Here is a 22,718-nt window from a genome sequence, read left to right on the forward strand (position 1 = left end):
ATAAGCGCTTTTAACTTTTTATTTATTTATTTATTGAACAAATTCCCAGATACAGTGTAACTTTGCCATTTTACAGGGAAATGATATTTGTAAACTTCCAAAAGATAAGAAACGCATTTGCAAACCGGGAAAGCAGAAAAAGAATGAAGCTACTCTTGAGTAGTTATTTTTTCTTTTACTAAAATAGGCTTGTACATAAGCTAAATCTGTATTGATATTTGAGCAATATTCTGCTTGATAATAATCGATATTAATCAGCCGGACAGGTGAAATCATTGTCGGTGATCAAAAATTGAAAAACATTGTTGTATGTAATAGAAGGAAAAGAAGTGTTTGAGAAATAATAGATTTAAACATTCAACTAGTTAAATCTTCCCTAGTATTCACGATAATATTTACTGTTTTTTGATAAAACAAAATCATACTTTAAGAACATAATTGTTCTTTATTCCTTAACTATGTCAGATTTAGCCTGTTAATTATTGGTAATTCGTGGCAAGATTTCGTAGTTCTTGCCGGAACTGCATTTAGTGATATCTTGGTTTGGACGAGTTTGAATAATCCTGCAACTAATGAAGAGAGGAGTCCAGTTACGCAGAGACTGAAGGGTCATACGGTAAGTAAGAAGGTTATTGTATTTACTGGTTGTTTTTCCGAGTCTTCGACTCGATGTACAGTGTAGGTTAAAATTTTGCTTAATAATAAGCTCTTATTGGTTACATTTAACTTTCTTTTCTTTAGTTGGCCTAACAATTACCTTAAACTCTATACATGTTTATGAAATTATTCAAAGATTTTGTTATACATAACATTATATTGATGTGAATAATTTGATGAACAACATATTTTAATATTGTAATATCTCGCATATGGCTCGGTTTACTAACAACCATCGTTGAAGTGAATTTTTGTGCCTAGTGCGTTTCTTTAAGTGTGTTCAATAGCTGAATATTTCCCAGTGCTTATCCCCAAGAAGAAAAAATAACCCTTTGGCTTATTTTTTAAACTGGCCTGGAGGGTGTAATATCCTGCGTATGACTCTGTTTACTAACAACCACCACCACGGTCTCATATTTATAAACATCAGCCATGTGCGTCCTACTACGACTTATAACAGTGGCGAACGACAATAACACCAGTGACACCACTGGTCATGTGACGACGGACACCAGTGCCAATGCCACATTGGAGCACCTATAAAACCAGGAAAATCACAACGATTATTATCAGTCTTTGGCTGGTCATCTCCACTCTCTCAGCTTGCTGGAGCTCCGAGCAAGCTTAGTAGAATGGAGTTTAGGATCGTCAATTTGCCAGCACAAGCAGAGAAGTTTGAATAATTTGCTCAGAACTCTGTGAGACGCTTTAGTCATTCAACTTGCGTGGATCTTTGTGGCTTCAAACTTCCCTCTGCTTGTGTGGAACATTGACGATCCTAAATCCATTCTACCTAGCTTGCTCGGAGCTCTGTGGAGATGCTTCCCTAGGTAGTTCGGGCCTTGAAATACCATTCATTACCCAGTATAAGCGAAACATTTATATTAGAGTCATTTTGTATTACGCCGTTTATAATAAGAAGATTTTTTATAATAAAATACGGTAGTGGGAGAAACGTTCCCGTGTATAATTTAGCTCTACCTATACCTACCTAAGAAGAATTTTACAATATTGTCTCGAAATAATCCAACATGCAGTTATATATATATATATATATATATATATATATATATATATATATATATATATATATATATATATATATTGGTGGCTAAACATGAGGTTACACAAATATTAATGCTCAAATCTAAATATAGTTACGGCTCTTGTCCTATTTTAAAATAATTAAATTGAAACAATGCAGTTTTTGAAGTTGCAGTTAAATCAATTAAATTCCAATAGTAAACGGTAAATGTCTCAAGTTTAAAATCGACAAATTGCGTGCATTATTTAACGTCAAGCAGGGAAATGATAGCGCATGTAGCGACATCTATTAGCATGGTTCTTTATTATTAGAATTAGCGTGACGCGCACACTGAAACATGTGCCGTTTATTATTAGGATTTAGTTGCATTTAAAAATTATAAAGGCCAGATGTATTAATGTACACAAAGCATGATATCTTACAAGAAATGTAAGTACATACATATTTCAATAATTTGAATACCCACCGTTTGTTAGAATTTTATCCAATCACACGCGTGAATAGGCTAGCTAAAAGTTTGATGTACTGAGAAAAAAGTTTATGTTTCTACTATCCTGAAGGTATTCATTTTAGTATATGTAGAGGAAATTTGCAATATTGTCCATAATTCTCATTATTTTCGAACTCTTAAAATATATATGAAAATATCAGATAGTCTAAAAGGTATTGAACCTTTTACGCGTGAGATGGCGTTAGTGTCCCAAATCTCAGGATTTTATATATATATATATATATATATATATATATATATATATATATATATATATATATATATATATATATATATATATATATATAGAGAGAGAGAGAGAGAGAGAGAGAGAGATAGATATATGAATCGCAGTGGGTCAGCACTAACGCTATTTAACAGCTGACAGTTGAAGCTAGTAGATGGGCCAAAAATGTTGGAATCCTTATAATCAGACATGTAGGTATTGCACTCTGAAGATGAATTGGCTTTCAGCAGAACTGCGCCACATTTACAATTTTATTTCGATAAAAGTGCAAATGCTGCGCAGGCCCGTGAAGAAGTGTGTGCTGTTTATGGACAAGATACGTTTTCAAAAGCAACAGTCAGAAAGGATGGTTCAGTAGCTTTCATTTTGGAAGTTTCTATATTCAAGATGCTCTTTCTAGTGGGCGACCAATCGCAGAAAAAGCTGGTGATATTCTGGAGAAGGTCGACCAAGATGTCATGACATCGCCAATGACCTAAACATCCATCACCAAACAGTTAAACCATTTGGAGAAAGCTGGTTACATAAAGAAGCTCAACGTTTGAGTCACATGATCTGATTCAAAATCATTTACTTGATCGAATTTCTGTCTGCGGATCTCTACTGAAACCATAACAAATTCGAGCTATTTCTAAAATGATTGATCACGAGGGATAAAAAATGAATAATCTACAACAATGTGTGCAAAAGCTCGTGGTCGAAGCGAGAAGCCGTACAATCTGTGGCAGAGTCCACAATAACGCCAAGAAAGGTAATGCTATGCGTCTGATGGATTTGGAGGGGCCGAACGATAGAATCGGGCTTGTACTGTTGACAGTTAGTGCGAATGCACCTAGCAGGTCCAAGGAAACGGCCGGAACTGGTCAACAGGAAGACTGTAGTATATCACGCTGACAGCGCCAGACCGTATACATCTTTAACGACCCATCAGAAATGGTGAAAACTTGGCTGAGAGATTTTAATACATTAACCATATAACCGGAACCTGGTACTGCCTGATTATAATTTATTTCGGTCTCTGCAAAACTCCCTGAATGATATAAAGTTAATTTCAAAAGAAACCTGTGAAAACCATCTTGACTTTTTGACAAGAAACCACAGAAGTTCTATAGTGAAGGAATTATGATGTTGCAGAGAAAATAGCAGAAGGTCATCGAACAAAATGATGCATGTACAGGGAAATATGATGTTTTCAATCTAAAGTGAAGGATTTTTAGAATCGGACGCTCCGTTTAGGCTGTACAATCTTTATGCCCCCAATGTTAAATGAAAATACAACGTTGTCATTTACCTAGACCCACAACATACGTGAATGAAGTTATTGTCTTTTACGCTAACGTATCGATGGCCAGAACTCATTTCAAACATGCCCCCATTCACCACACTCTTACAAAAGTTATCCATCTCCCAGCAAATGGCAACGTTACATTTTCATTTAACATTGGGCGCATAAAGAGTGGACAGTCCAAACGACTCGTCCGATTAAAAAAAAATCCTTTACTTTAGATTGAAAACATCATATTTCGAGAAGGTTTTCTCTCTTACATTTTGTTGTAACTCTAATAATAACCGAGTCATCCTATGTCAGGGGACTTTTGGAACATCCTGTATATAAATGTAATCTCAATTTTGATCTTCAATGACTCAATACTTGGTAGAAAACTGTTCTTTGTAACATTCTTTGTGCATTTTTTTTTTTAAAAATGTAAATACTTTAAATTTTATTATTTCGAAAATTTAATTTAATTCTATAATAATTTTGATTAATTTTCATTATTTTAGACATTACTTTTATTTTAGTGAAGTGGACTTCTTGGGACAATGCGCTGTGAAATGAAAAGTTTTTGTATTTTTTTTATTGCCAAGTAAGCTTGTGGTGGACGACATCGTGTCCGTGGGTTTTCTCGGGTACTCCCGTTTCCTTCCACATTCTCATTCCACCAATTCTTTCATCATCATTCACTTGCTTTAATAATCAATATCCCTTAGCCTAACGAACACAGTCATGGGACGTTAAGCTGGAAGATTTCATTTCATCTTTATTTTTTTTATTCATATAATACAGTAATGAACTTATCTTTGTTATCTCTAAGACCATGAAAGTGAGTATCTCAGGCAGCTCGCTGAGAGTAATCGAACTTTAATAGCCAATGAGCGCTCACTTCCAGATGACGCGTGAATAAAAAGTAACAATTGTAGTGGAGGGTACAATTTTTCATGAAAATGTTCTGGGTCCAAGACTCAGTGCAGCACGCTCGTCACCGCGTACGAACTGGAATAGGCACTGTACAGCTGAACTTGAAAGGAGTAATATGTATTGAAGCGAGCATCTACTTCTGCACAGATGGTGTTCCTTCTACCGGGAATTCTTTGGTTGAAAGAAATCTCGTTTTAATTCTAGTATATTTGCTATGTTGGACACCCGATATTAGAACATTTTCTGAAGTCTGATATTCCATTCAAAAATTCAGAATTTTGATTCTGATAAAATTTGCATTTAAATATTTTTGAATTTATTATTATTATTATTATTATTATTATTATTATTATTATTATTATTATTATTATTATTATTATTATTATTATTTTGTAAAACAGAAAATCTCTAGGTATAGACAAAATTCTGGCTGAGTTAATTTTAGCTGGAGGGAAAAGATTGTGGAACAAGATACACAACCCTTTTTTTTATTTGGAACAAGGAGGAATTGCCACAAGAGTGCAAAAAACAATCACTGTTCCACTTCTCAAGAAAGGCAACAAAACTGATTGTAATAATTATCGAGGTATTTCTCTCCTGTCAACATTCTTCACGGCTCTCGAGTTTGACTCTTCCTTACGTGAATTCTCCAATACTACCCCAGAGATTGACAGTAAAACTTACGATATATTGCGCATCGACTCGAATGGTATTCAGCTTGCATTATCTACTGCTTAGTCACATCTGATTGGAAGAAACTTTCACACCTTGATGGCGTGAGCCTTCATCGTTTTTCCTTCCAGCTACAAAAGAGAGAGTTGCAAAGATTGTCGCGAGATCAGACCCATTGTTCTCACGAGTTGCGCCTGTAAGCTCTTTGAGTGCACCATGAAGAAGTGTCTGGTATGATATTTGGAGTCTTATTCTTATTTTAACAACTTCCAGTGTAGATTTCACTTTTTCAGGTCTACTACAAACAATCTTGCTTATTTCCAAAGGTGAATTCAAAAAGCCTTCTTCCATCACATTGTTGTATTCTTCAATTTAGAGAAATATTATGCTCACTATTAGGAATATCAAAGTAACTTTAAGAATAGGGTCTTCGTGGCCACATGGCTTAGTTTGTAGCAAAAATTTCTCGACGAACATTATTTTAGGGTGCCTGTAGGTAAAAGCGAGGATAGAAATGGTGTAAAAAACTTTTAGGAAAAATAAAACCATATTTTTTGTGACCTTAATAAAGAGTTTAGAAAAGGTCTCATATAATATTTCGTGTAGGGTATTGTATTATATGGAAGAGAAACACGAACTTACTCAAAAGCGATTGAAAAAAATTAGAAGCTTCGAAATGTAGATGGAGGGAAGAATGAAGAGAGTTCGCTGGGTCGAACGGAAGACGAGTGAGATGTAAGAAATGGTGGAACAGTAAAGAACAACTTCAGATGAAATTGCACAGAAGAAGAAAAACTGATTAGAACATTGCCTGCGAAGAAATTATATCATGAGGGACGTGCCAGACGGCATGGTGGCAGGAAAAGAGGGAGGTAGCGAAAGAAACTACATTTAATGGACGGTATTCAAACAGAAAATTCGTACGTGAAGACAAAGAAATTACCTAAAAATTGTGTTGCACGGAAGCTTGTTAGTTGCGTCAAGTAACTTGTGAATAATGATGATGACGGTGTAAGTGGTGCTGACGGTAGTTCTCCTCAGAGCAATTTGTGCAAGATAACTGTATCTCAAGGCATTATTAGTATAACACTGTTTTCTGTTGCAGTCTGTAGTGTCCTGTCGCAAATCTAGGCTTTTGTCTGTGAGCTGCTGTACAGTGACGAACCTGTTATTTTTTGCCTTTCCGGATATCATTGCGGTATCGTTTGACAGCTGTAGCGAACATTAAATTGTGTTGTTCGCTGGTCGAACGGCTGTTTCTGTACTGTAATTACTGTTTCTTTTCCAGGGCTCTGTTTTCTCTATATTCTACAGTTCAAAACACGAACTTATTTCGTCTGTATCAGATGATAGAAGTGTTCGGGTGTGGTCAGTTCAGTTTCCTGTTCAGATATCAGATAGTGATTTAGTAAGTCGTTGGAATGGAGCAAAAATTCAGTTGATTCATTCGTTACTCGGTCATCTGTCGAGAGTATGGAATTGTTTCATTGCTGGAGATTCCATAATAAGTGTGGGAGAGGTAAGTATTCAAACCTGGTTCTTATATACTCATAAATAATCACATTTCTTCAGTTTTCCACTATAGTTAACATTTCCTGTGAGAAAAATATTAAGTTTTGACATTTAAATTATTAGTTGACTTTTTCTTAAATATTATCTAGTTGACCTTTTCGTAAAGGAATTGAAACTCTAGTTTGGTTTGCAATTTTATGAGATTACGACAAATTGTATGTAACATTAAAGCAGGTGTTACATTTGGAATTTTTGAAGAGTAGACACTTAAATAAAAAAAAAAAAAAAAAAAATGATATTGTGAAAACGAGGAATCTGTCACGTCTTTGAAAGAAAGGAGAAACGTAGTTATACTGTGTTAGAAAGTTTTCTTCTTGTACTGTTGTTGGAAAGTAAAATTGCGGGTTCATTTTTCTAATACAGTAGAATTCCGAAAACTCGACCTAATGTGAACCGAAGGGAGGCCGAGTTTGTGAAAATGCCGGGTTAGCGGGAGTGGGGTTAAAAAAGAATAAGTACGAGCGTTTCCTTAGAAATTACAGCACTGTGATACACATGATAAAGTAACTACATCTTATAAAATTATTTGGTTCGAATTATAGTAAATTTTGCATTCATTACAGGATTCTCACATTTGTATGTGGAACAAAGATGGCACTTTGGGAAGCAAATGGTCTGGTCACCAAGGTGGAAGTGTCTGGAGTATTGATTGTTGTGAAGAACTGAATTTAATGGTAAGAAATACAATGAAATCCTGTTCGTTGGCCAACCGTTGAATCTGTAGAGACTTGTCCAACTAACATAGGTGTTCTGTAAACTTTACTGACTTTAAGGTCCTTTACGCTCCACACATCTTTTTCAGTATAATTATTATTATTATTATAAATACCACAACGACAGTGAATACTATGAGGAATTTGGTGCCGCGGGTGGTTCAATAGTAGAGCGCTCATCTCTGGTTCCGTGGTGTCCCTTGTTCGATCCCAGCTCATTCAAGTGGACTTTCTTGTGTGGGTAAACATCGTACACAGGTTTTATTGGGGTTCTCCCGTTTCCTCACGCTTTCTTCATTCATCATCACCACCACCGTCTCCCTTAACCTCAGTGCATAATGATGGGACGTTAAACTCAAAGAGCAGTCTGGAGAATAGCCATTAACTACTTACATATTTCATGGTGTAATAGTTATTTCAAAACCTCCATAATAAGCAGAAATTCATGAATCTGACAGTTCCAATGTCATAATTTGGTTGTAACAAAATACTTCAAATTACCTATTAGTTTGTTTAGGTGAACTTTATGAATACCAAACAAGTTATTTTCTATATTTCCGAGATTGTTCTTTGCCCTATTTACTAGAATTTTCCGATTAGAAGAATAAGTTTTCATAAATACTTTTAATATAATGTACAAACTAAATTAGTTTGTTGTACGAGGTGGGGCCAGAAAGTTCTTACCTTCACTATTACAAGGATGTTCTAGCAATGTAAAAAATTCCACAGTGACAGGCTGGTACTTCACTAATATGTGTGCAGATTTGTGTCTATAACTGTGATTAGGTTCCTTCATCTTAGGAAATTCGGCTGACAATAGTTGAAGATACGGCTGTTGTGTATGGTGAGGAATGCCTATCTTGTGACAAAGTAAAGGCGTTGGAAGAGAGAATTGAAATGTGAACTCTCAAGTCTATAGTTTGACTCAAGAGAAGATCATTCCTCTATGATTATAGACCCAAGTGTGGTGGCCAAAGTTAAGCAGGTAGAGCTTGAGGATAGACATGTGACTATCTAGGTTTAGCTAGGAAGATGAACTTTACTAGGGGTTTGTTCACCGTATTGTATAATTGTGTGTATATGAGCAAAGTGGCAGCAAACTTCTACTCTTCCGTGGAAATCTGGTTTGCCTCCAATTTCGCAGACTTTAGAAATGGTGTCAACGGACTGATCCACAGATGTGAGAAAGGTAAGGCAATACTAGGTGAATATGTATAGAAGGACGCGTTCGTGGATCAAATTGTAGATCTGTATCATGGTGTATAACTTATTGGCTCTCCTCGTACACATTGGATCGTCTTTTGCTTTTGTAGGGAATATCACCGAGATGAAGTTTTCGGACGGACATCTTGAGCTCACCGATGAATGGTGATGTTAGAACTATGAATATCAGTTGTCTTACTGGTGCGTTTGTTGATACTCATCCTAAAATTTCTTATTCTAATTGTAAATGGATTCTCTAGTCGGTGACATTTTATCGTATTATCTATGGTACGAATTTAATTTAAAATAGCTGAGAGCCAAACTACATCTAAACATTGGGGGATGAGCGTAGCTCACCTGAAATCCGTAACATAACCAGATGTGGTAACTTGGAAACTATCATTAGAATGTTAATGGAACTTGAGCAATAAAATAATTAATCTCGGTACTTGAGAAACGATTAGACATTACTCCACAGCATTATAGTAAAATTAATTAGACTGAATTTGTCTTTCTAATTGTTCTGGCACGAGGTTTAAACATTATAGCCATCTCAACATAGCAAAGACTATGTTGTATAAGGCAAATCACTTATGTTATCTTTAACGATTATTCTCAGTTTGATCTCCAGCTCGCTTAATTTCACACCAAAAACCTTGACTTTCGGTATTAACATCCTGTATCTACGAAGTTTCCTATTTTTGCAGGATTCTCAATTTCCTGTATAGCTGTACAGGAAACTCCCAATTATCTACAGAATTGGGTGGTGCGAAGGAAACAAGCAAATCAACACGAAATGCTTTTGAACAATTTCAGTTGACAGTAGGGACCTTTGACATACAACTATGGCTTAATAAACAATACCTAGGTAGTTTTGTGTTCTTTCATGTTTGTCGGTTTCTTTTTCACAAAAAAACAGATCAACTGTTTTTATTTTTTCGTGTTAAAATATCTCTTCTTTATTTGTGATTTTAAGTTTTTTTTTTAAACAATATTTCGTCACTTATTCTACCATTTCTTTTAATAACGTAATTTGTCGTCGCAAAAAAAGAAGAAAAAGGGAAAGAAGACTGTAGATAATCGAGATTTCACTGTAGTTCTTATACTTGTGGCGTGATGTGTATGTTCCTATTTTATTTCATTAATCGAAGCATTAAAGATATATGTGAGAAGTAAGTGTTCTCGGGCTATCAACCAAGTGAAGATATTGACATCCGACGATTCGAATGTAGACATCGCATTCATCCAAGGATTGTGATGAAGAGACCAGAGATATGTGGGCATATTTATAGCGACTAGGGGCGGAGCTATGATTGGAGATTTGTGATTGGCTGAGGGGAATGCTGGCTCCTGATTGGCTGTTGTTGTGCCTACGAGAAATGGCTTTCTTGAACACTGTTCAACACCAGTTTGTGAAAACATATGTTCAACAAAGCCATTTTCCGTAGCCACAACAACAGCCAATCAGGAGCCAGCATTCCTCTCAGCCAAACACAGATCTCCGTCATAGCTCCGTCCCTAGTCATCAAATATATCATCCTAAATCCTTCCCTTCATCACAATCCTTGAAGATGAATGCGATGTCTGCATGCGAAACGTCGGATGTCAATATCTTCACCTGCCTGATAGCCCGAGAACACTTACTAAATTCACGTCGCTACGAAAAATTCAACTCTTCCTTCATGTGTGAAAAGCTTAATAGTGCATGGAGTTAGCGTAAAAATATTTCACTTCCGGCTACCAGTCTGCAATTTTACACAGTTCTTATATGTATACCAAAGAACAGAAAACCGCCGGGAGACACTCGATCCAATGTCCAGAACTCGTGTGATGACGTCATCAAAATGGCGGACAGCTTGATTTAAAAAATAAGCCATATCTCCGTTATTTATGGACCGATTTTCTTCAAATTTGGCTCATTTTAAAGGAAATTAAATTTCCAATATAACATGTTACCGAAATATTTCCTCTAAAATTAACCGTTTCGGAGTTATTTAAGAATTTAATAAATTAATGAGTATTTATTGAAGAAAAATACCTAATAACTCCGAAACCCTTAGTTTTAAACGAAACACTTAGGTAACGTGTTATATTGTTAATTTCATTAACTTTAAAATGAGCTATTAATGAAGAAAATCGATCCATAAATAACTGAGATATCACATATAACGTGTTAATTACATTATTAAAATGGCGGTCATTTCTAACACACAGCGACAAATTCAGCGAAAGTAATTCATTTCCATATACCAGTTCCAAATTTTGCACAGTGTTTATATACATAAAAAATCATTTTAAAATACCTGGGAGACACTTGATTTAACACGCTGAACCTCTATGTTGACGTCATCAAAATGGCCGCCGGGATTAAAAACATAAGTTTGCTTAAATACACTTAACTCCGTTACCAATCATTTTATTGTTTTCCAATTGTTCCATTTGAAAGAGCATGAGATAAGCTACAAAAAATTTATTCGATTTTAAATGGTTTATGACGATGACAACGTGGAAGGGGGTAAAAAACAATGTTTTAAAATGGTTGCTGTTGGCTTAATATATTTTGCAATGACATTTCTGTTATTATAAGAGGCGTTAACTCAAGTAAACACATTACATCCATTGCAATGTTGCATGCTTGTATAATTTTTTAAAAGAGTGATTCATCTTTAATTATAAATTATACCACAAAAGAGTGAACATGAAAATAAAAATAGTTATTTACATCTTTTAGTGGATTCAATGCCCTCTTTTTACTGATTGACAAAAATGAAAAAAAAAAAAAACTTTTCTTTTTTAGGAACAGTAACAGATATTTATAACAGTTTCTTACAATGAAAACATGTACAATCCATATGGATTATTAACGCGGAAGCCACAACTATTGAAAACAATGTAAACTTTAAACAAAGTGACAAGTTTGTAAAGATTAAACTTAATTTCTGCATTGACTCTCACAACTACAAAGTAAAGTGCAAAGTTCGTGTATTTCTACACATCGACAGCGCGTGCAAATCTGTTTGAACTTGCATGCTATCAACTCTTTTAGCTTTTCCATGGTGAAGTTTGGGCTTGTTGACCAGAGGGGCTCGTAGTCATCTGCGGTCTTCTTCCATCCCCACTCACAAGGATCCAAGCGTTGACTGTTCCGTTGAAGACAGTTTGTCCACAACGAACATTATAGGATGGCCCTCTTCAAGTGTTGGAACAGAGCGTTGCTGGTTGGTGGAATATTTTCAATGGATCTGTTTTGCTGGGTAAAGAGAATCCACCTGGCTTCATTGACGGTCTCTGCAGAACTTGATGAATGGTACATAAGAACTACAAAGCGTTGAATGAGTAAGAACGTGTCGTCATTTTCAGAGATATTGTCCAGAACTTGAGAATATGCCGAAAAAGCTTTGTCTACATCTCGGAAAGTCATCCACGTTTTCCATGCAGTGGTTTTACCAATACTTACAAAACTTGACACAGTGTCAGCCCCCGTAAATGCATGGAAGAAAGGCAAAATATCTGGAACTCCTCGTGGAACTTTGTTGTGCAACTCGTGGATCGGAAGGTATTGGATGTGCTTTCCACTCTCGTATTCAATCCAAAATTCTTTCAGTGTAGTTTAGAAAAGGCATATATAGCAATTATTACCAAGTCACTATCAACAGTTTTCACCATGACCTTAGAACAACCCGAGTATTCCATGGCATGCCATTAATGAAGTAGGAGACGGGCATCGGCTTCTTCATGGAATTCGGATAATATAGCTTCAAATGTCGCCTCCATTTGCGATCCAATTACCGTGTCTCTGTAGGTGCAAATGACTTTTTTCCCGGCGGGGAGATCCATTTTGACCAGGTTTTCAGCTAAAAATTCAAAGAGTTCTTCTTTGTTTTTACTGTGAGCAAGGAACGTACTGAAAGATTTGGGGATGACAACATTAGATTTTACATTTATTCTGAGCCCAAACCCTCTCGACTGTCTTACGTCACTTTCTAGCCTTCCTTCTAGGTAGCGGTCAAAAACTAGGTCAACTCTTTCCACAGATCTTAATCTCATTAGAATGTATGGTTTAACAATCTGGTTGCAGTACTCTTGAAGTGTCCGGCTGGATTTAGGGACAGGCATATGGATCAAGGCTGCTGCATCGATTATGAGCGAAGAAACTTTGGGCTCATGAGCAATGGTTACCCGAACTCCACTTGACTCGACGATACAGGACACCACGTCGGATTTTTTTATTGGTTTTCCGAGCTTACCGCGGTCGGATATGGAAGGTGGACATGAGCTATTTTCATGGGTAAAGAACTTTTTGACGTCAATTCCCCTTGATTGACTAGCAACGTACAACTTGGCAAAAAGAGTACTGTCTTTTCTCAGGTCTACTATTTTCTGCTTGTCTTTGGACTTAACTGTAACTTTCTTAGCACTCATCAAGGGAAGGTTGTTTCTTTTGATGACTTCATGGGTGGAAACTTTTCTAAGGATCAACCGATCTTCGACAAACGTATCAAATTGGCTTTTCCCTGTAGCATTTGCCGACATGACGCTCATCGCATTTTCTTCTGAGAGAATGATTCTACTGCTGTTGACTGTAGTTAACTCGTCATCTTCGAATGGGTTGCCGTGTGATTCAAACACCTCAACAAGGGCAGAAACATGGTTTTCGAATTTTTTATGAAAACTTGGAGTATTTTCATGATGCTCCTCGGAAGTGATGTTACAATTTCAGGTTCCGATCCTTTTCGAACTCTCCAATCATGCGGACAACTTCGGGTCCTGCAACCATCCATTGCAATAGCCTCTCCCCTTGACTTAGACGGGATAGGTTAATTGAAGAATTTTTAATTAGTTTGTTGTTCTGCTCATGTAACTGATCATGTGCCAACCTGGAAAATTTTCTTTTAGTTTTGCAGCCAGATATATTTCCGTTTTGGAACTCACGGAACATTGTTGGATGCATCTCTGGCAGTTGCTTTAAGTTGTACAAAAACACTGGCAGCCATCGCGCATAGTATGATCAAGAGCAAACTTCCATGGACAAATTTTTTCCAGAGTAAATTTATCAAACTGCCCTGTCGAATGCTGCGGACCTAATCTAAAAGGAAACATTCTAGCACCAGTACAACTGGTGGTCTTCCAGTACATTGTGTGATAGAATATTTGTTTCTTTTCTAAAAATTCGGTAAATGTTTTTGCGTTTTCTTCAAGTAGAAACTTCTGCCATCTACTAGAAGAAAATGTACGATGTTCTTTTCATCGCCATATATATATACGGTAATTCATAAACCATTTACCTATAAACTAAATCGAATAACATTTTTGTATCTTATTTCATGCTCTTTCAAATGGAACAATTGGAAGACTCAAGAAAATGATCGGTAACGGAGATAGTTGTATTTAAGCAAACCTATGTTTTTAATCCCGGCGGCCATTTTGATGACGTCAACATAGGAGATCAGCGTGTTAAGTCAAGTGTCTCCCAGGTATTTTAAAATGATTTATTATGTATATAAACACTGTGCAAAATTTGGAACTGGTATATGGAAATGAATTATTTTGGCTGAATTTGTCGCTATCTGTAAGAAGTCGTGACCGCCATTTTAATAATGTAATTAACACGTTATATGTGATATCTCAGTTATTTATGGACCGATTTTCTTCATTAATAGCTCATTTTAAAGTTAATGAAATTAACAATATAACACGTTACCTAAGTGTTTCGTCTAAAACTAAGGGTTTCGGAGTTATTATGTATTTTTCTTCAATAAATACTCATTAATTTATTAAATTCTTAAATAACTCCGAAACGGTTAATTTTAGAGGAAATATTTCGGTAACATGTTTTATTGGAAATTTAATTTCCTTTAAAATTAGCCAAGTTTGAAGAAAATCGGTCCATAAATAACGGAAATATGGCTTATTTTTTTAATCAAGCTGTCCGCCATTTTGATGACGTCATTACATGAGTTCCGGACGTCAGATCAAGTGTCTCCTTGCGGATTCTTTTCCTTTGGTATACATATAAGAACTGTGTAAAATTGCAGACTGGTAGCCGGAAATGAAATATTTTGGTGGTTTCTGACACTAACTCCATGCACTATAACTCATTATGCATTGTCAAAATAAAGTTATAAATAATTATGGAGTATTTTGATTACTTCATAGTATTATACTCTGAAATGACCCTAAGCGACGTTAATAGATTTTCACCACATCAATAGAGAGTGATTTCTATAGGATTAGTGATCGTCGTATTTAACTAATCATGTGACGTAACAACTGTTGACACTATGAACTCCCATCTTCCAACTTTCACTCTTGCTCTTCCCCATAACCATGTTGGGGAGCTGTCTAACATTTACGCCTTATACACTATTAAAATATCTATTTCATTTAATCCTGTATAATAATCGAAACATTGGCAGAATTAATATTGTGCTATATATTTTTTGTCTGTTATATAGAGGGATTCCTTTGCTAACTATTCTTGCAAAATACAACTTTGGATAAACATGACTCATAAAAATAACGAGTTCAATAAATAGAGTAGACTAGCTGGCATGGACGATAACAGAATGGGCTATTAAGACGTCCTGGATGGAATGTCCAAAGCTTTACTTCCTGAATGTGATTTGCTCGTTCTCAGTTAGACGAAGAAAATGTCGGAATGATACGTTTAAGTATATCTATGGCTCTAATTTTCAGTTTTTGGTTCGTTTGGATAGACGTGATTAAGGTGTTAGTTCTCATTCTGCTTTGAGTTCATCAAAGTATTTTTTTTATATATAGGTTAAGAAGTAGTGCAGTAAAATATAATAGATATGTTTGGTTGTAGGTAACAGGTGGAGGAGATGGAGGAATTAGCTTATGGCCACTTCGAAATGATAGAATTGTTGCTTCGGAAATTCCTTTATTGCAAGAAACCTTGAAAAATTTAACGATAAAGGACAGCAAGGAAAAAGAAAAAGAACCTGAGAATTTTCCTCGTCGAGTGGGTATTTTGAATAATGGTTGCTACGTCATGGCTTCAGAACAAGGAGAAATTTGGTGTGTGAGCCCCGATACTAATTACCGCAGCATAGCACTGTATGACAAAAACTTCTCAAATTACCTACTTCTTCAGATTTCACCGTGTAGAAAGTATGTTGCTTGTGCTACAATATTTGGAGATATCATCATACTTTCAGGTAGGTAGTTATATAATTCTGAATATGATTATTATATTCAAGTACCACTTTCTTTTCTGTTTAGCATAAGCACTGTAGAAGTATTAATATATATTAGGGATGGGCAAAGCCGGTTTTTATAAAAACCGGAAACCAGTTTCTAGAAAAACCGAAATCCGAAAACCGACATTTCGGTTTTTCACCAAAGCCGGTTTCGGTTTTCTCTAAAACCGGTTTCGGTTTTACCGAAACGTATCGGTGAAAAGTTTTGGAAAACATAAAATTATTTCTGTGGAAACGGAATCGGTTTTCGGAGAACAACGAAACACTATTCTGGTCTGAAATAGAACAAATTTTAGCAAAAACCGGAATCAGTTTTGAAGAAAACCGAAACCGGACCCGGTGAAAAACCTAACCGGTTTTTGGAGAAAATCGAAAAACCTTTTTTTGTGCCCACCACTTTATATATATATATATATATATATATATATATATATATATATATATATATATATATATATATATATATATATATATATATATATATATATATACAGGGTGATTTTTTTAAAACTCACGGATTTCACTTAGGTCTAGAATTTCTAACTGAAGTCTGATTTTCAAGCGGTTTGTGGCAAATGATCAAGGAAGGATGGGAGATTTATGGAATTACGTTTACTGGTTTAAATTCATCCCGGGTAATATCAGCCACGCCTCAAGAAAACCAGCAAATATTCACCAGTGTACCTTACAATTGGAATGAGGTGTGGTGCTGTGTGGAGATTTGAGATTTCTTCGTTAGATGACAATCTCGCCAAGATCAATAAGAAACAGGAAACTGGGCCGTTGTATTGGGAATTGTGGTGTTCAGTTCTGTGCTGCTGTATGAGTATGATCAGGACACGATGAGAACAGTGTGCTCTTTGGAGCAACATGAATTTATCGTTAAAAGGTTGTGGAGAACGGAATCTGTTGTTGCTACGTAAAGGACATTAAAAAAAAATGCCTCACGTTCTGCCCCGGGCAGGAACATAATATGGTCGCTAGTTAATAAATTGGAAGAAACAGGACCGCTTCTGAGTGAGACAATAAAGCATAGACCCCGCAGACGGATGTTGTGGAAGATGTAAGTTATCGACTCCTTAGGTCGCTCAAGAAATCTCTCCGCCGTTTGTCGCAAGAAACCGGCTATAGTTATTCAACATATGATTTATGGGTGTTACCACTAACACTTCATTTTTTCTCACTAAAACTTAATTTGTAATCTAGAATTTCGCTTCAAATAACCAGAACCTCATTCCAATTGTAAGGTACATTGGCGAATATTTGCTGTCTTTCTTGAGGCGTTGTCGATATCACCCCGGATGAATTTAAACTAGTAAATGGTCCTATAAATCTCCCATCCTTCCTTGATCATTTGTCGCAAACCGCATGAAAATCGGTGTTCAGTTAGAAATTCTAAACCCAAATGAAATCCTTGAGTTTTAAAAGAATCACCCTGTATATATAATATTCTAATAATGCAGCCCGCCAAAACACCGTGTGCGTGGGTTTCTCCCGTTTCCTCCGAGTTTCTTCATTCCACCATTTCATTCATTGCTCATCATCACCGTCTCATTTGGCCTAGCCGGCATAATGTAGGACGAAAAACTCAAAAATTACAGGGGGGCGGGGCGCGGTGGCTCAGTGGTAGAGCATTCACCTCCGATGCTTGGGGTCCCTGGTTCGATTCCAGCTCGCGCCGTGTGGACTTTGCGGTGGACAAACACCGTGCTCGTGGGTTTTCTCGGTTTTCTCCCATTTCCTCCCACTTTCTTCACTCCACCATTTCACTCATCTCTATCATCATCACCGTCTCCTTAGCCTAACCGGCATAACCGTGGGACGTAAAACTTAAAGATTTCATTTCATTTTCAAAAATTACATTTCATTTCTAATAATGCGGTTTTTAAAGTGTGTTATGTCTAGAAATAAGACGTTATGTCTTTTCTGTTTTTTAAATTCTTCTATTTTTTAAAATTATTTTATGTTTAAGTCTTAAAGGATTGTAATAAAATTATTAGTATTAGAAATTAAGATCGAATTTCATGTGTGTGTGTTTCAATATTAATTATTTTTCAAAAGTTGGCGTATGGAGAAGATAAAATGTATAGAAAGAATAACAAACGAAAATGTTTTAAAACGGATAGGAGAGAAGAGGACATTTCTAGCTACCATCCTTCGTAGAAAAGCCAATTGGATTGGACACATCTTGCGAAGAAATTGTTTTCTTCATACCACCATAGAAGGAAGGATGGAAGGAAAGCGAGGAATAGGAAGAAGAAGAACACACATGATCGATGATTTGAAAATTAGAAGAACATATTGGGAGTTAAAAGAGGAAGCTGAAAATCGAGCAAGATGGAAGAAACATTCCCAGTCCCAAACTGAAAATTAAGAAGCAGAAGAAGAAAACCACCCCTCATTAGTCCCAGGACCTACCAAAAGGCAGAATACCTAATAATAATAATAATAATAATAATAATAATAATAATAATAATAATAATAATAATAATAATAGGCTATTAAAGTAATTAATATTGCACTGAATGGATAATTAATTCTAACTCGTGTATCACATGTGTAAACTTCAATTGAATAAAAGAAAAATTTTCATTTGACTAGCAACTATATACAATATTTATTTTATTTTATTTTATTGTAGGTATGACTAAAAGAAACGTAACAACTAGAATAAAAGAAAACATAAGATACTCAAAAGATCAAAATCTCGCAGTTTCAGGTCTATCTAAACATTTGAAAGTCTCAATACATATCATTTAAAACGTAAAAGCACTCATAAAACATCATCACAAATTGAGAACTCAACGTATGAATTGTATTTCATTAAGACAAAGGTACCGAAATTAAATCGTGGTCAAGGATCTTTAGTTTCCAATCATTAATCTTTCACAATAACAAACAAAAATTCACTATGGGGACTGGCTACTTTAGTTCATGATGGTGTAAATAAGGAACCGTTATTTTTCATAAGTGATTGTTAATACTGTGGAATTATTAATACTTTTTTTCCACACCTTACCTATAAAAACCTGTAAATTACTTTATATATATATATATATATATATTAGGGATGGCCAAAATTATCCGGATTCCGGAAATTTTGTTTCCCGGAATCGGAAAATTTACTTTCCGGAATTCGGAAAAATTCCGGAATTCAGAAAAATTCCGGAATTCGGAAAAATTCCGGAATTCAGAAAAATTGCGGATTTCGGAAAAATTCCGGAATACGGAAAAATTCCGGAATTCAGAAAAATTCCGGAATTCAGAAAAATTCCGGATTTCGGAAAAATTCCGGAATTCAGAAAAAATCCGGAATTCGGAAAAATCCCGGATTTCGGAAAAATCCCGGATTTCGGAAAAATCCCGGATTTCGGAAAAAATCCGGAATTTAGAAAAAATCGGAATTTTTCCGAGATCCGGAATTTTTCCGATTTTACTTTCCGGATTCCGGAAAGTAAAAATTCTGGAATTGCCCATCCTTAGCTAGTGGCTGTTAAAAGGAAACACAATAATGAATAGGCTATATATACTGTATTAATTTCTTGTAGTTGGATATGTCTTTATCATTTACGTAGACAATTGCTACTGCAGTTATTTACTACTTTATGAGAAAGGTCTTATTTTCACACAAAAAAGTCGCCGGTATGTCTCAAACATTATCGCGTTCCCACCTGCAGCTGCTCCAAAGCACTGCAAACTACTTTTTAACCAGGCGAAAGGCAGTGAAGGAAAATAAATCTCAACAAATATTCTAACAACATTCGCTTATTGTCAACATACCTACAGTGAGCGCAGAAAGTGTTCGTACACCGTGCATACTTTATATTGAAAACAGCTAGCATGAGAACGGGAGGTGGAAAATATATATATAACCAGAATTAAGACTACACATTCATACATTTTATTTCTATATACAAGAGAAAGGCCAAACAAACACAATCACTGTTTTGTTCAGAAGAAAAGAGAGAATTCCTTTTTTGTAAACGCAAAAAGTCACCGTACACTTCTGCTTGAATTAATGCTTATAAAGTATATTACGTTATTTAATATTTTGTGGGAATACCCTGTGCGTTAATGATTGTCTGTAGTCTTCGTGGCATTGATTTCACCTGTAGTAGTTCGTAGTTCTGTAGTTTCGGGACTGATTATGTCCCATTCTTCTTGAATAGCTTTTCTTAGGCCTTCTTTAGTAGACAAGCTGTGCCTTCTGATTCTTGTCTCCAGAACAGATCATAGATGTTCTATGGGGTTCATGTCTGGGGATTGGGGAGGTGTGCGAAGCTGTTTCAAGGTATTATAGAGTCAGGGGCGATCGCCCCCCCCCCCACAAGAGAAAACTTTCTTATTTTATATATAAATAAACCCATCCATAACAAGTTTGGAGCTCTTAAAAGTAGCAGTATTACCGCCGACCGCCCCCCCCCCAGAAGTCCGTCCTGGATCCGCCCCTGGCAAACCTTGCAGACAGGCCTCGTTCAACAGTACAAACAATAATTGCGATGTATAATGTTTCTATCACTGTGCGAAACCATAAAAAAATAATAATAAAAAGAACTGGAAGACCAAGAGTGTTGAGTGAACAAGGTAAACGTTACATTATTAGGGAAAGAAAAAAGGTTCCAAAAAGTAGTGCTGTGCAATTGGCAACGGATCTGGAAACACGCGGTGTTAAAGTATCAGCCAGTACAGTGCGACATATTTGCAGGGTATCATGGTCGGATAGCCAGGAAAATGTTCTGGGTGAACAAGACAAATCGTATAAAGAGACTAAAGTTTGAAATAGAGTATAAAGATAAGGGATCAGGCTTCTTTCTGGAATAGGGTCATATTTTCGGACGAAAGTAAATTTAATTTTATCGAGTCCAATGGGAGGCGTATGGTATGGCGCAAGGTGAATACAGAGATGAATCCACAAAATCTCGTCCCTAAAGTAAGACACGGAGGAGGGTCCGTGCTCGTCTGGGGTTGTATGAGTGCCTCAGGAGTGGGTCGTCTCCACCTTATCGATGGAGTGATGATCCACAAAGTGTATATTAACATATTAAAGGAATATCTCCATACTAGTGCGCAGAAGATGGTTCTTGAAAACAATTTATTGTTCAGCAAGACAACGACTCCAAACATACAGCGGAAAATACTCGATTGTGGCTACTCTATACAGGGGCGGATCCAGGACGGACTTCTGGGGAAGGGGCGGTCAGCAGTAATACTGCTACTTTTAAGAGCTCCAAACTTGTTATGGATGGGTTTATTTATATATAAAATAAGAAAGTTTCCTCTTGTGGGGGGAGGGAGCGATGGCCCCGATCGCCCCCCTCTGGATCTGCCCCTGAGGTTTGCTATCTTTCTCAAAGACTTACCCTTCTTATGCACTTTAATAATTACTTTTCTTGTCTCCTCATTTGTTTCTGTTCGGTTGCTTCCCATTTCGACAGCCCACCGTGCAGTTTTTTCACTCCTATTCACAACTAAACTTATTCTGTTACTCGTCATGCTATACAGAGGTGTATACTCAGGTGAATACTAGTGAACCCCAGTTGTGGTATCTTTGTTTCGTATTCGTACGTCAGGTGTACGATCACTTTTTGCGTCTACTCTATACATTTTCTACGGAATTTATTTACTTTCTGACCATTAAACTTGTCTTTGTGGTTCTTTATTGATATATTCATAAAGCTTAGTTTTCATTATTCATATTGTGTGTGTTATTACACTTCTTAAATTTTCTGTTTCTTTTTCGCAGGCATTCTCGTTTCAATAGCATAGGTGTACGAACACTTTCTGCGCTCACTGTATGTACAGTAAATACAAATTTATAATTTTTGACTTTACGAAGTATACAATGTCATCATCATAGGTATTCTGCCTTTATTGGCAGGTCACTTGCCGCAGCTGAGAACCTTCCATGCTCCACGGTCCTCCGCTAACCTTTTCGTCTTCGCGTATGATCTTTCTGTTTTAATATCATCCATTAATTGTAGTCTCCTTCGCCCCCTCCCTCTCTTTCCCGCCACCATACCCTCTAGGATGTCCCTCATGATACAATCTCTTCTTAGGCAATGTCCCAACCAGTTTCTCTTCCTCTTCCTAATAATATCTAGAAGTGTTCTTTTCTCACCCACCATTTCTAACACTCTCTCATTCGTTTTCCGCTCGACCCAACTAATTCTTTCCATTCTTCTCCACACCCACATTTCGAAGGCTTCCAGTCGATTTTCGTCACCTTTACGTAATGTCCACATTTCCGCCCCATACAGTACAACACTCCACACGAAGCATTTTATGAGTCTTTTTCTCAACCCTTTGTTCAAGGTCCCACAAAACAGACTTTTCTTTCTTTTAAAGGCTTCTTTCGCCATTCCTATCCTTGCTTTTATTTCACGTTCGCATTTCATGTCATTACTAAGAATTCTACCCAGGTATCGAAAACTATTCACTTGTTCTATTTTCTCCTCTCCTACTTTTATATTTGACACAGACCCCTTCGTTCCAATCACCATGGCTTTTGTCTTTCTAACATTTATTTTCATCCCATATTCTTCAAAGCCCTTTCTCATTTTTTCTAACATTTTATTGATTTTCTTTTCAGATTTGCAACAAGCGCCATATCGTCTGCAAATCTTATACATCTAATCATTCTACCTCCTACCAAAATGCCATCATCATCATGTAGGCTCTTTTTCACTATCTCTTCTAGATAGA

At 36.3% G+C, this 22,718-nt stretch overlaps 1 protein-coding gene across 2 annotated transcripts in view; it reads left to right on the forward strand.

Moving 5' to 3' along the window:
- LOC145662964 (tRNA (34-2'-O)-methyltransferase regulator WDR6) overlaps nucleotides 1-22,718 on the forward strand; it is an 87,166-nt gene that overhangs the window by 16,752 nt on the left and 47,696 nt on the right. For both annotated transcript variants that reach the window (XM_081729041.1, XM_081729049.1), the window contains exons 5-8: nucleotides 466-616; nucleotides 6,597-6,827; nucleotides 7,444-7,554; nucleotides 15,623-15,974. In XM_081729041.1, the coding sequence (XP_081585167.1) occupies nucleotides 466-616; nucleotides 6,597-6,827; nucleotides 7,444-7,554; nucleotides 15,623-15,974 (845 nt within the window). The remainder of the gene's footprint in view (nucleotides 1-465; nucleotides 617-6,596; nucleotides 6,828-7,443; nucleotides 7,555-15,622; nucleotides 15,975-22,718) is intronic.

This window comes from Thermobia domestica, chromosome 1 (genome assembly GCF_964235325.1).
Source record: "Thermobia domestica chromosome 1, izTheDome1.hap1.1, whole genome shotgun sequence".
NCBI lineage: Eukaryota > Metazoa > Arthropoda > Insecta > Zygentoma > Lepismatidae > Thermobia > Thermobia domestica.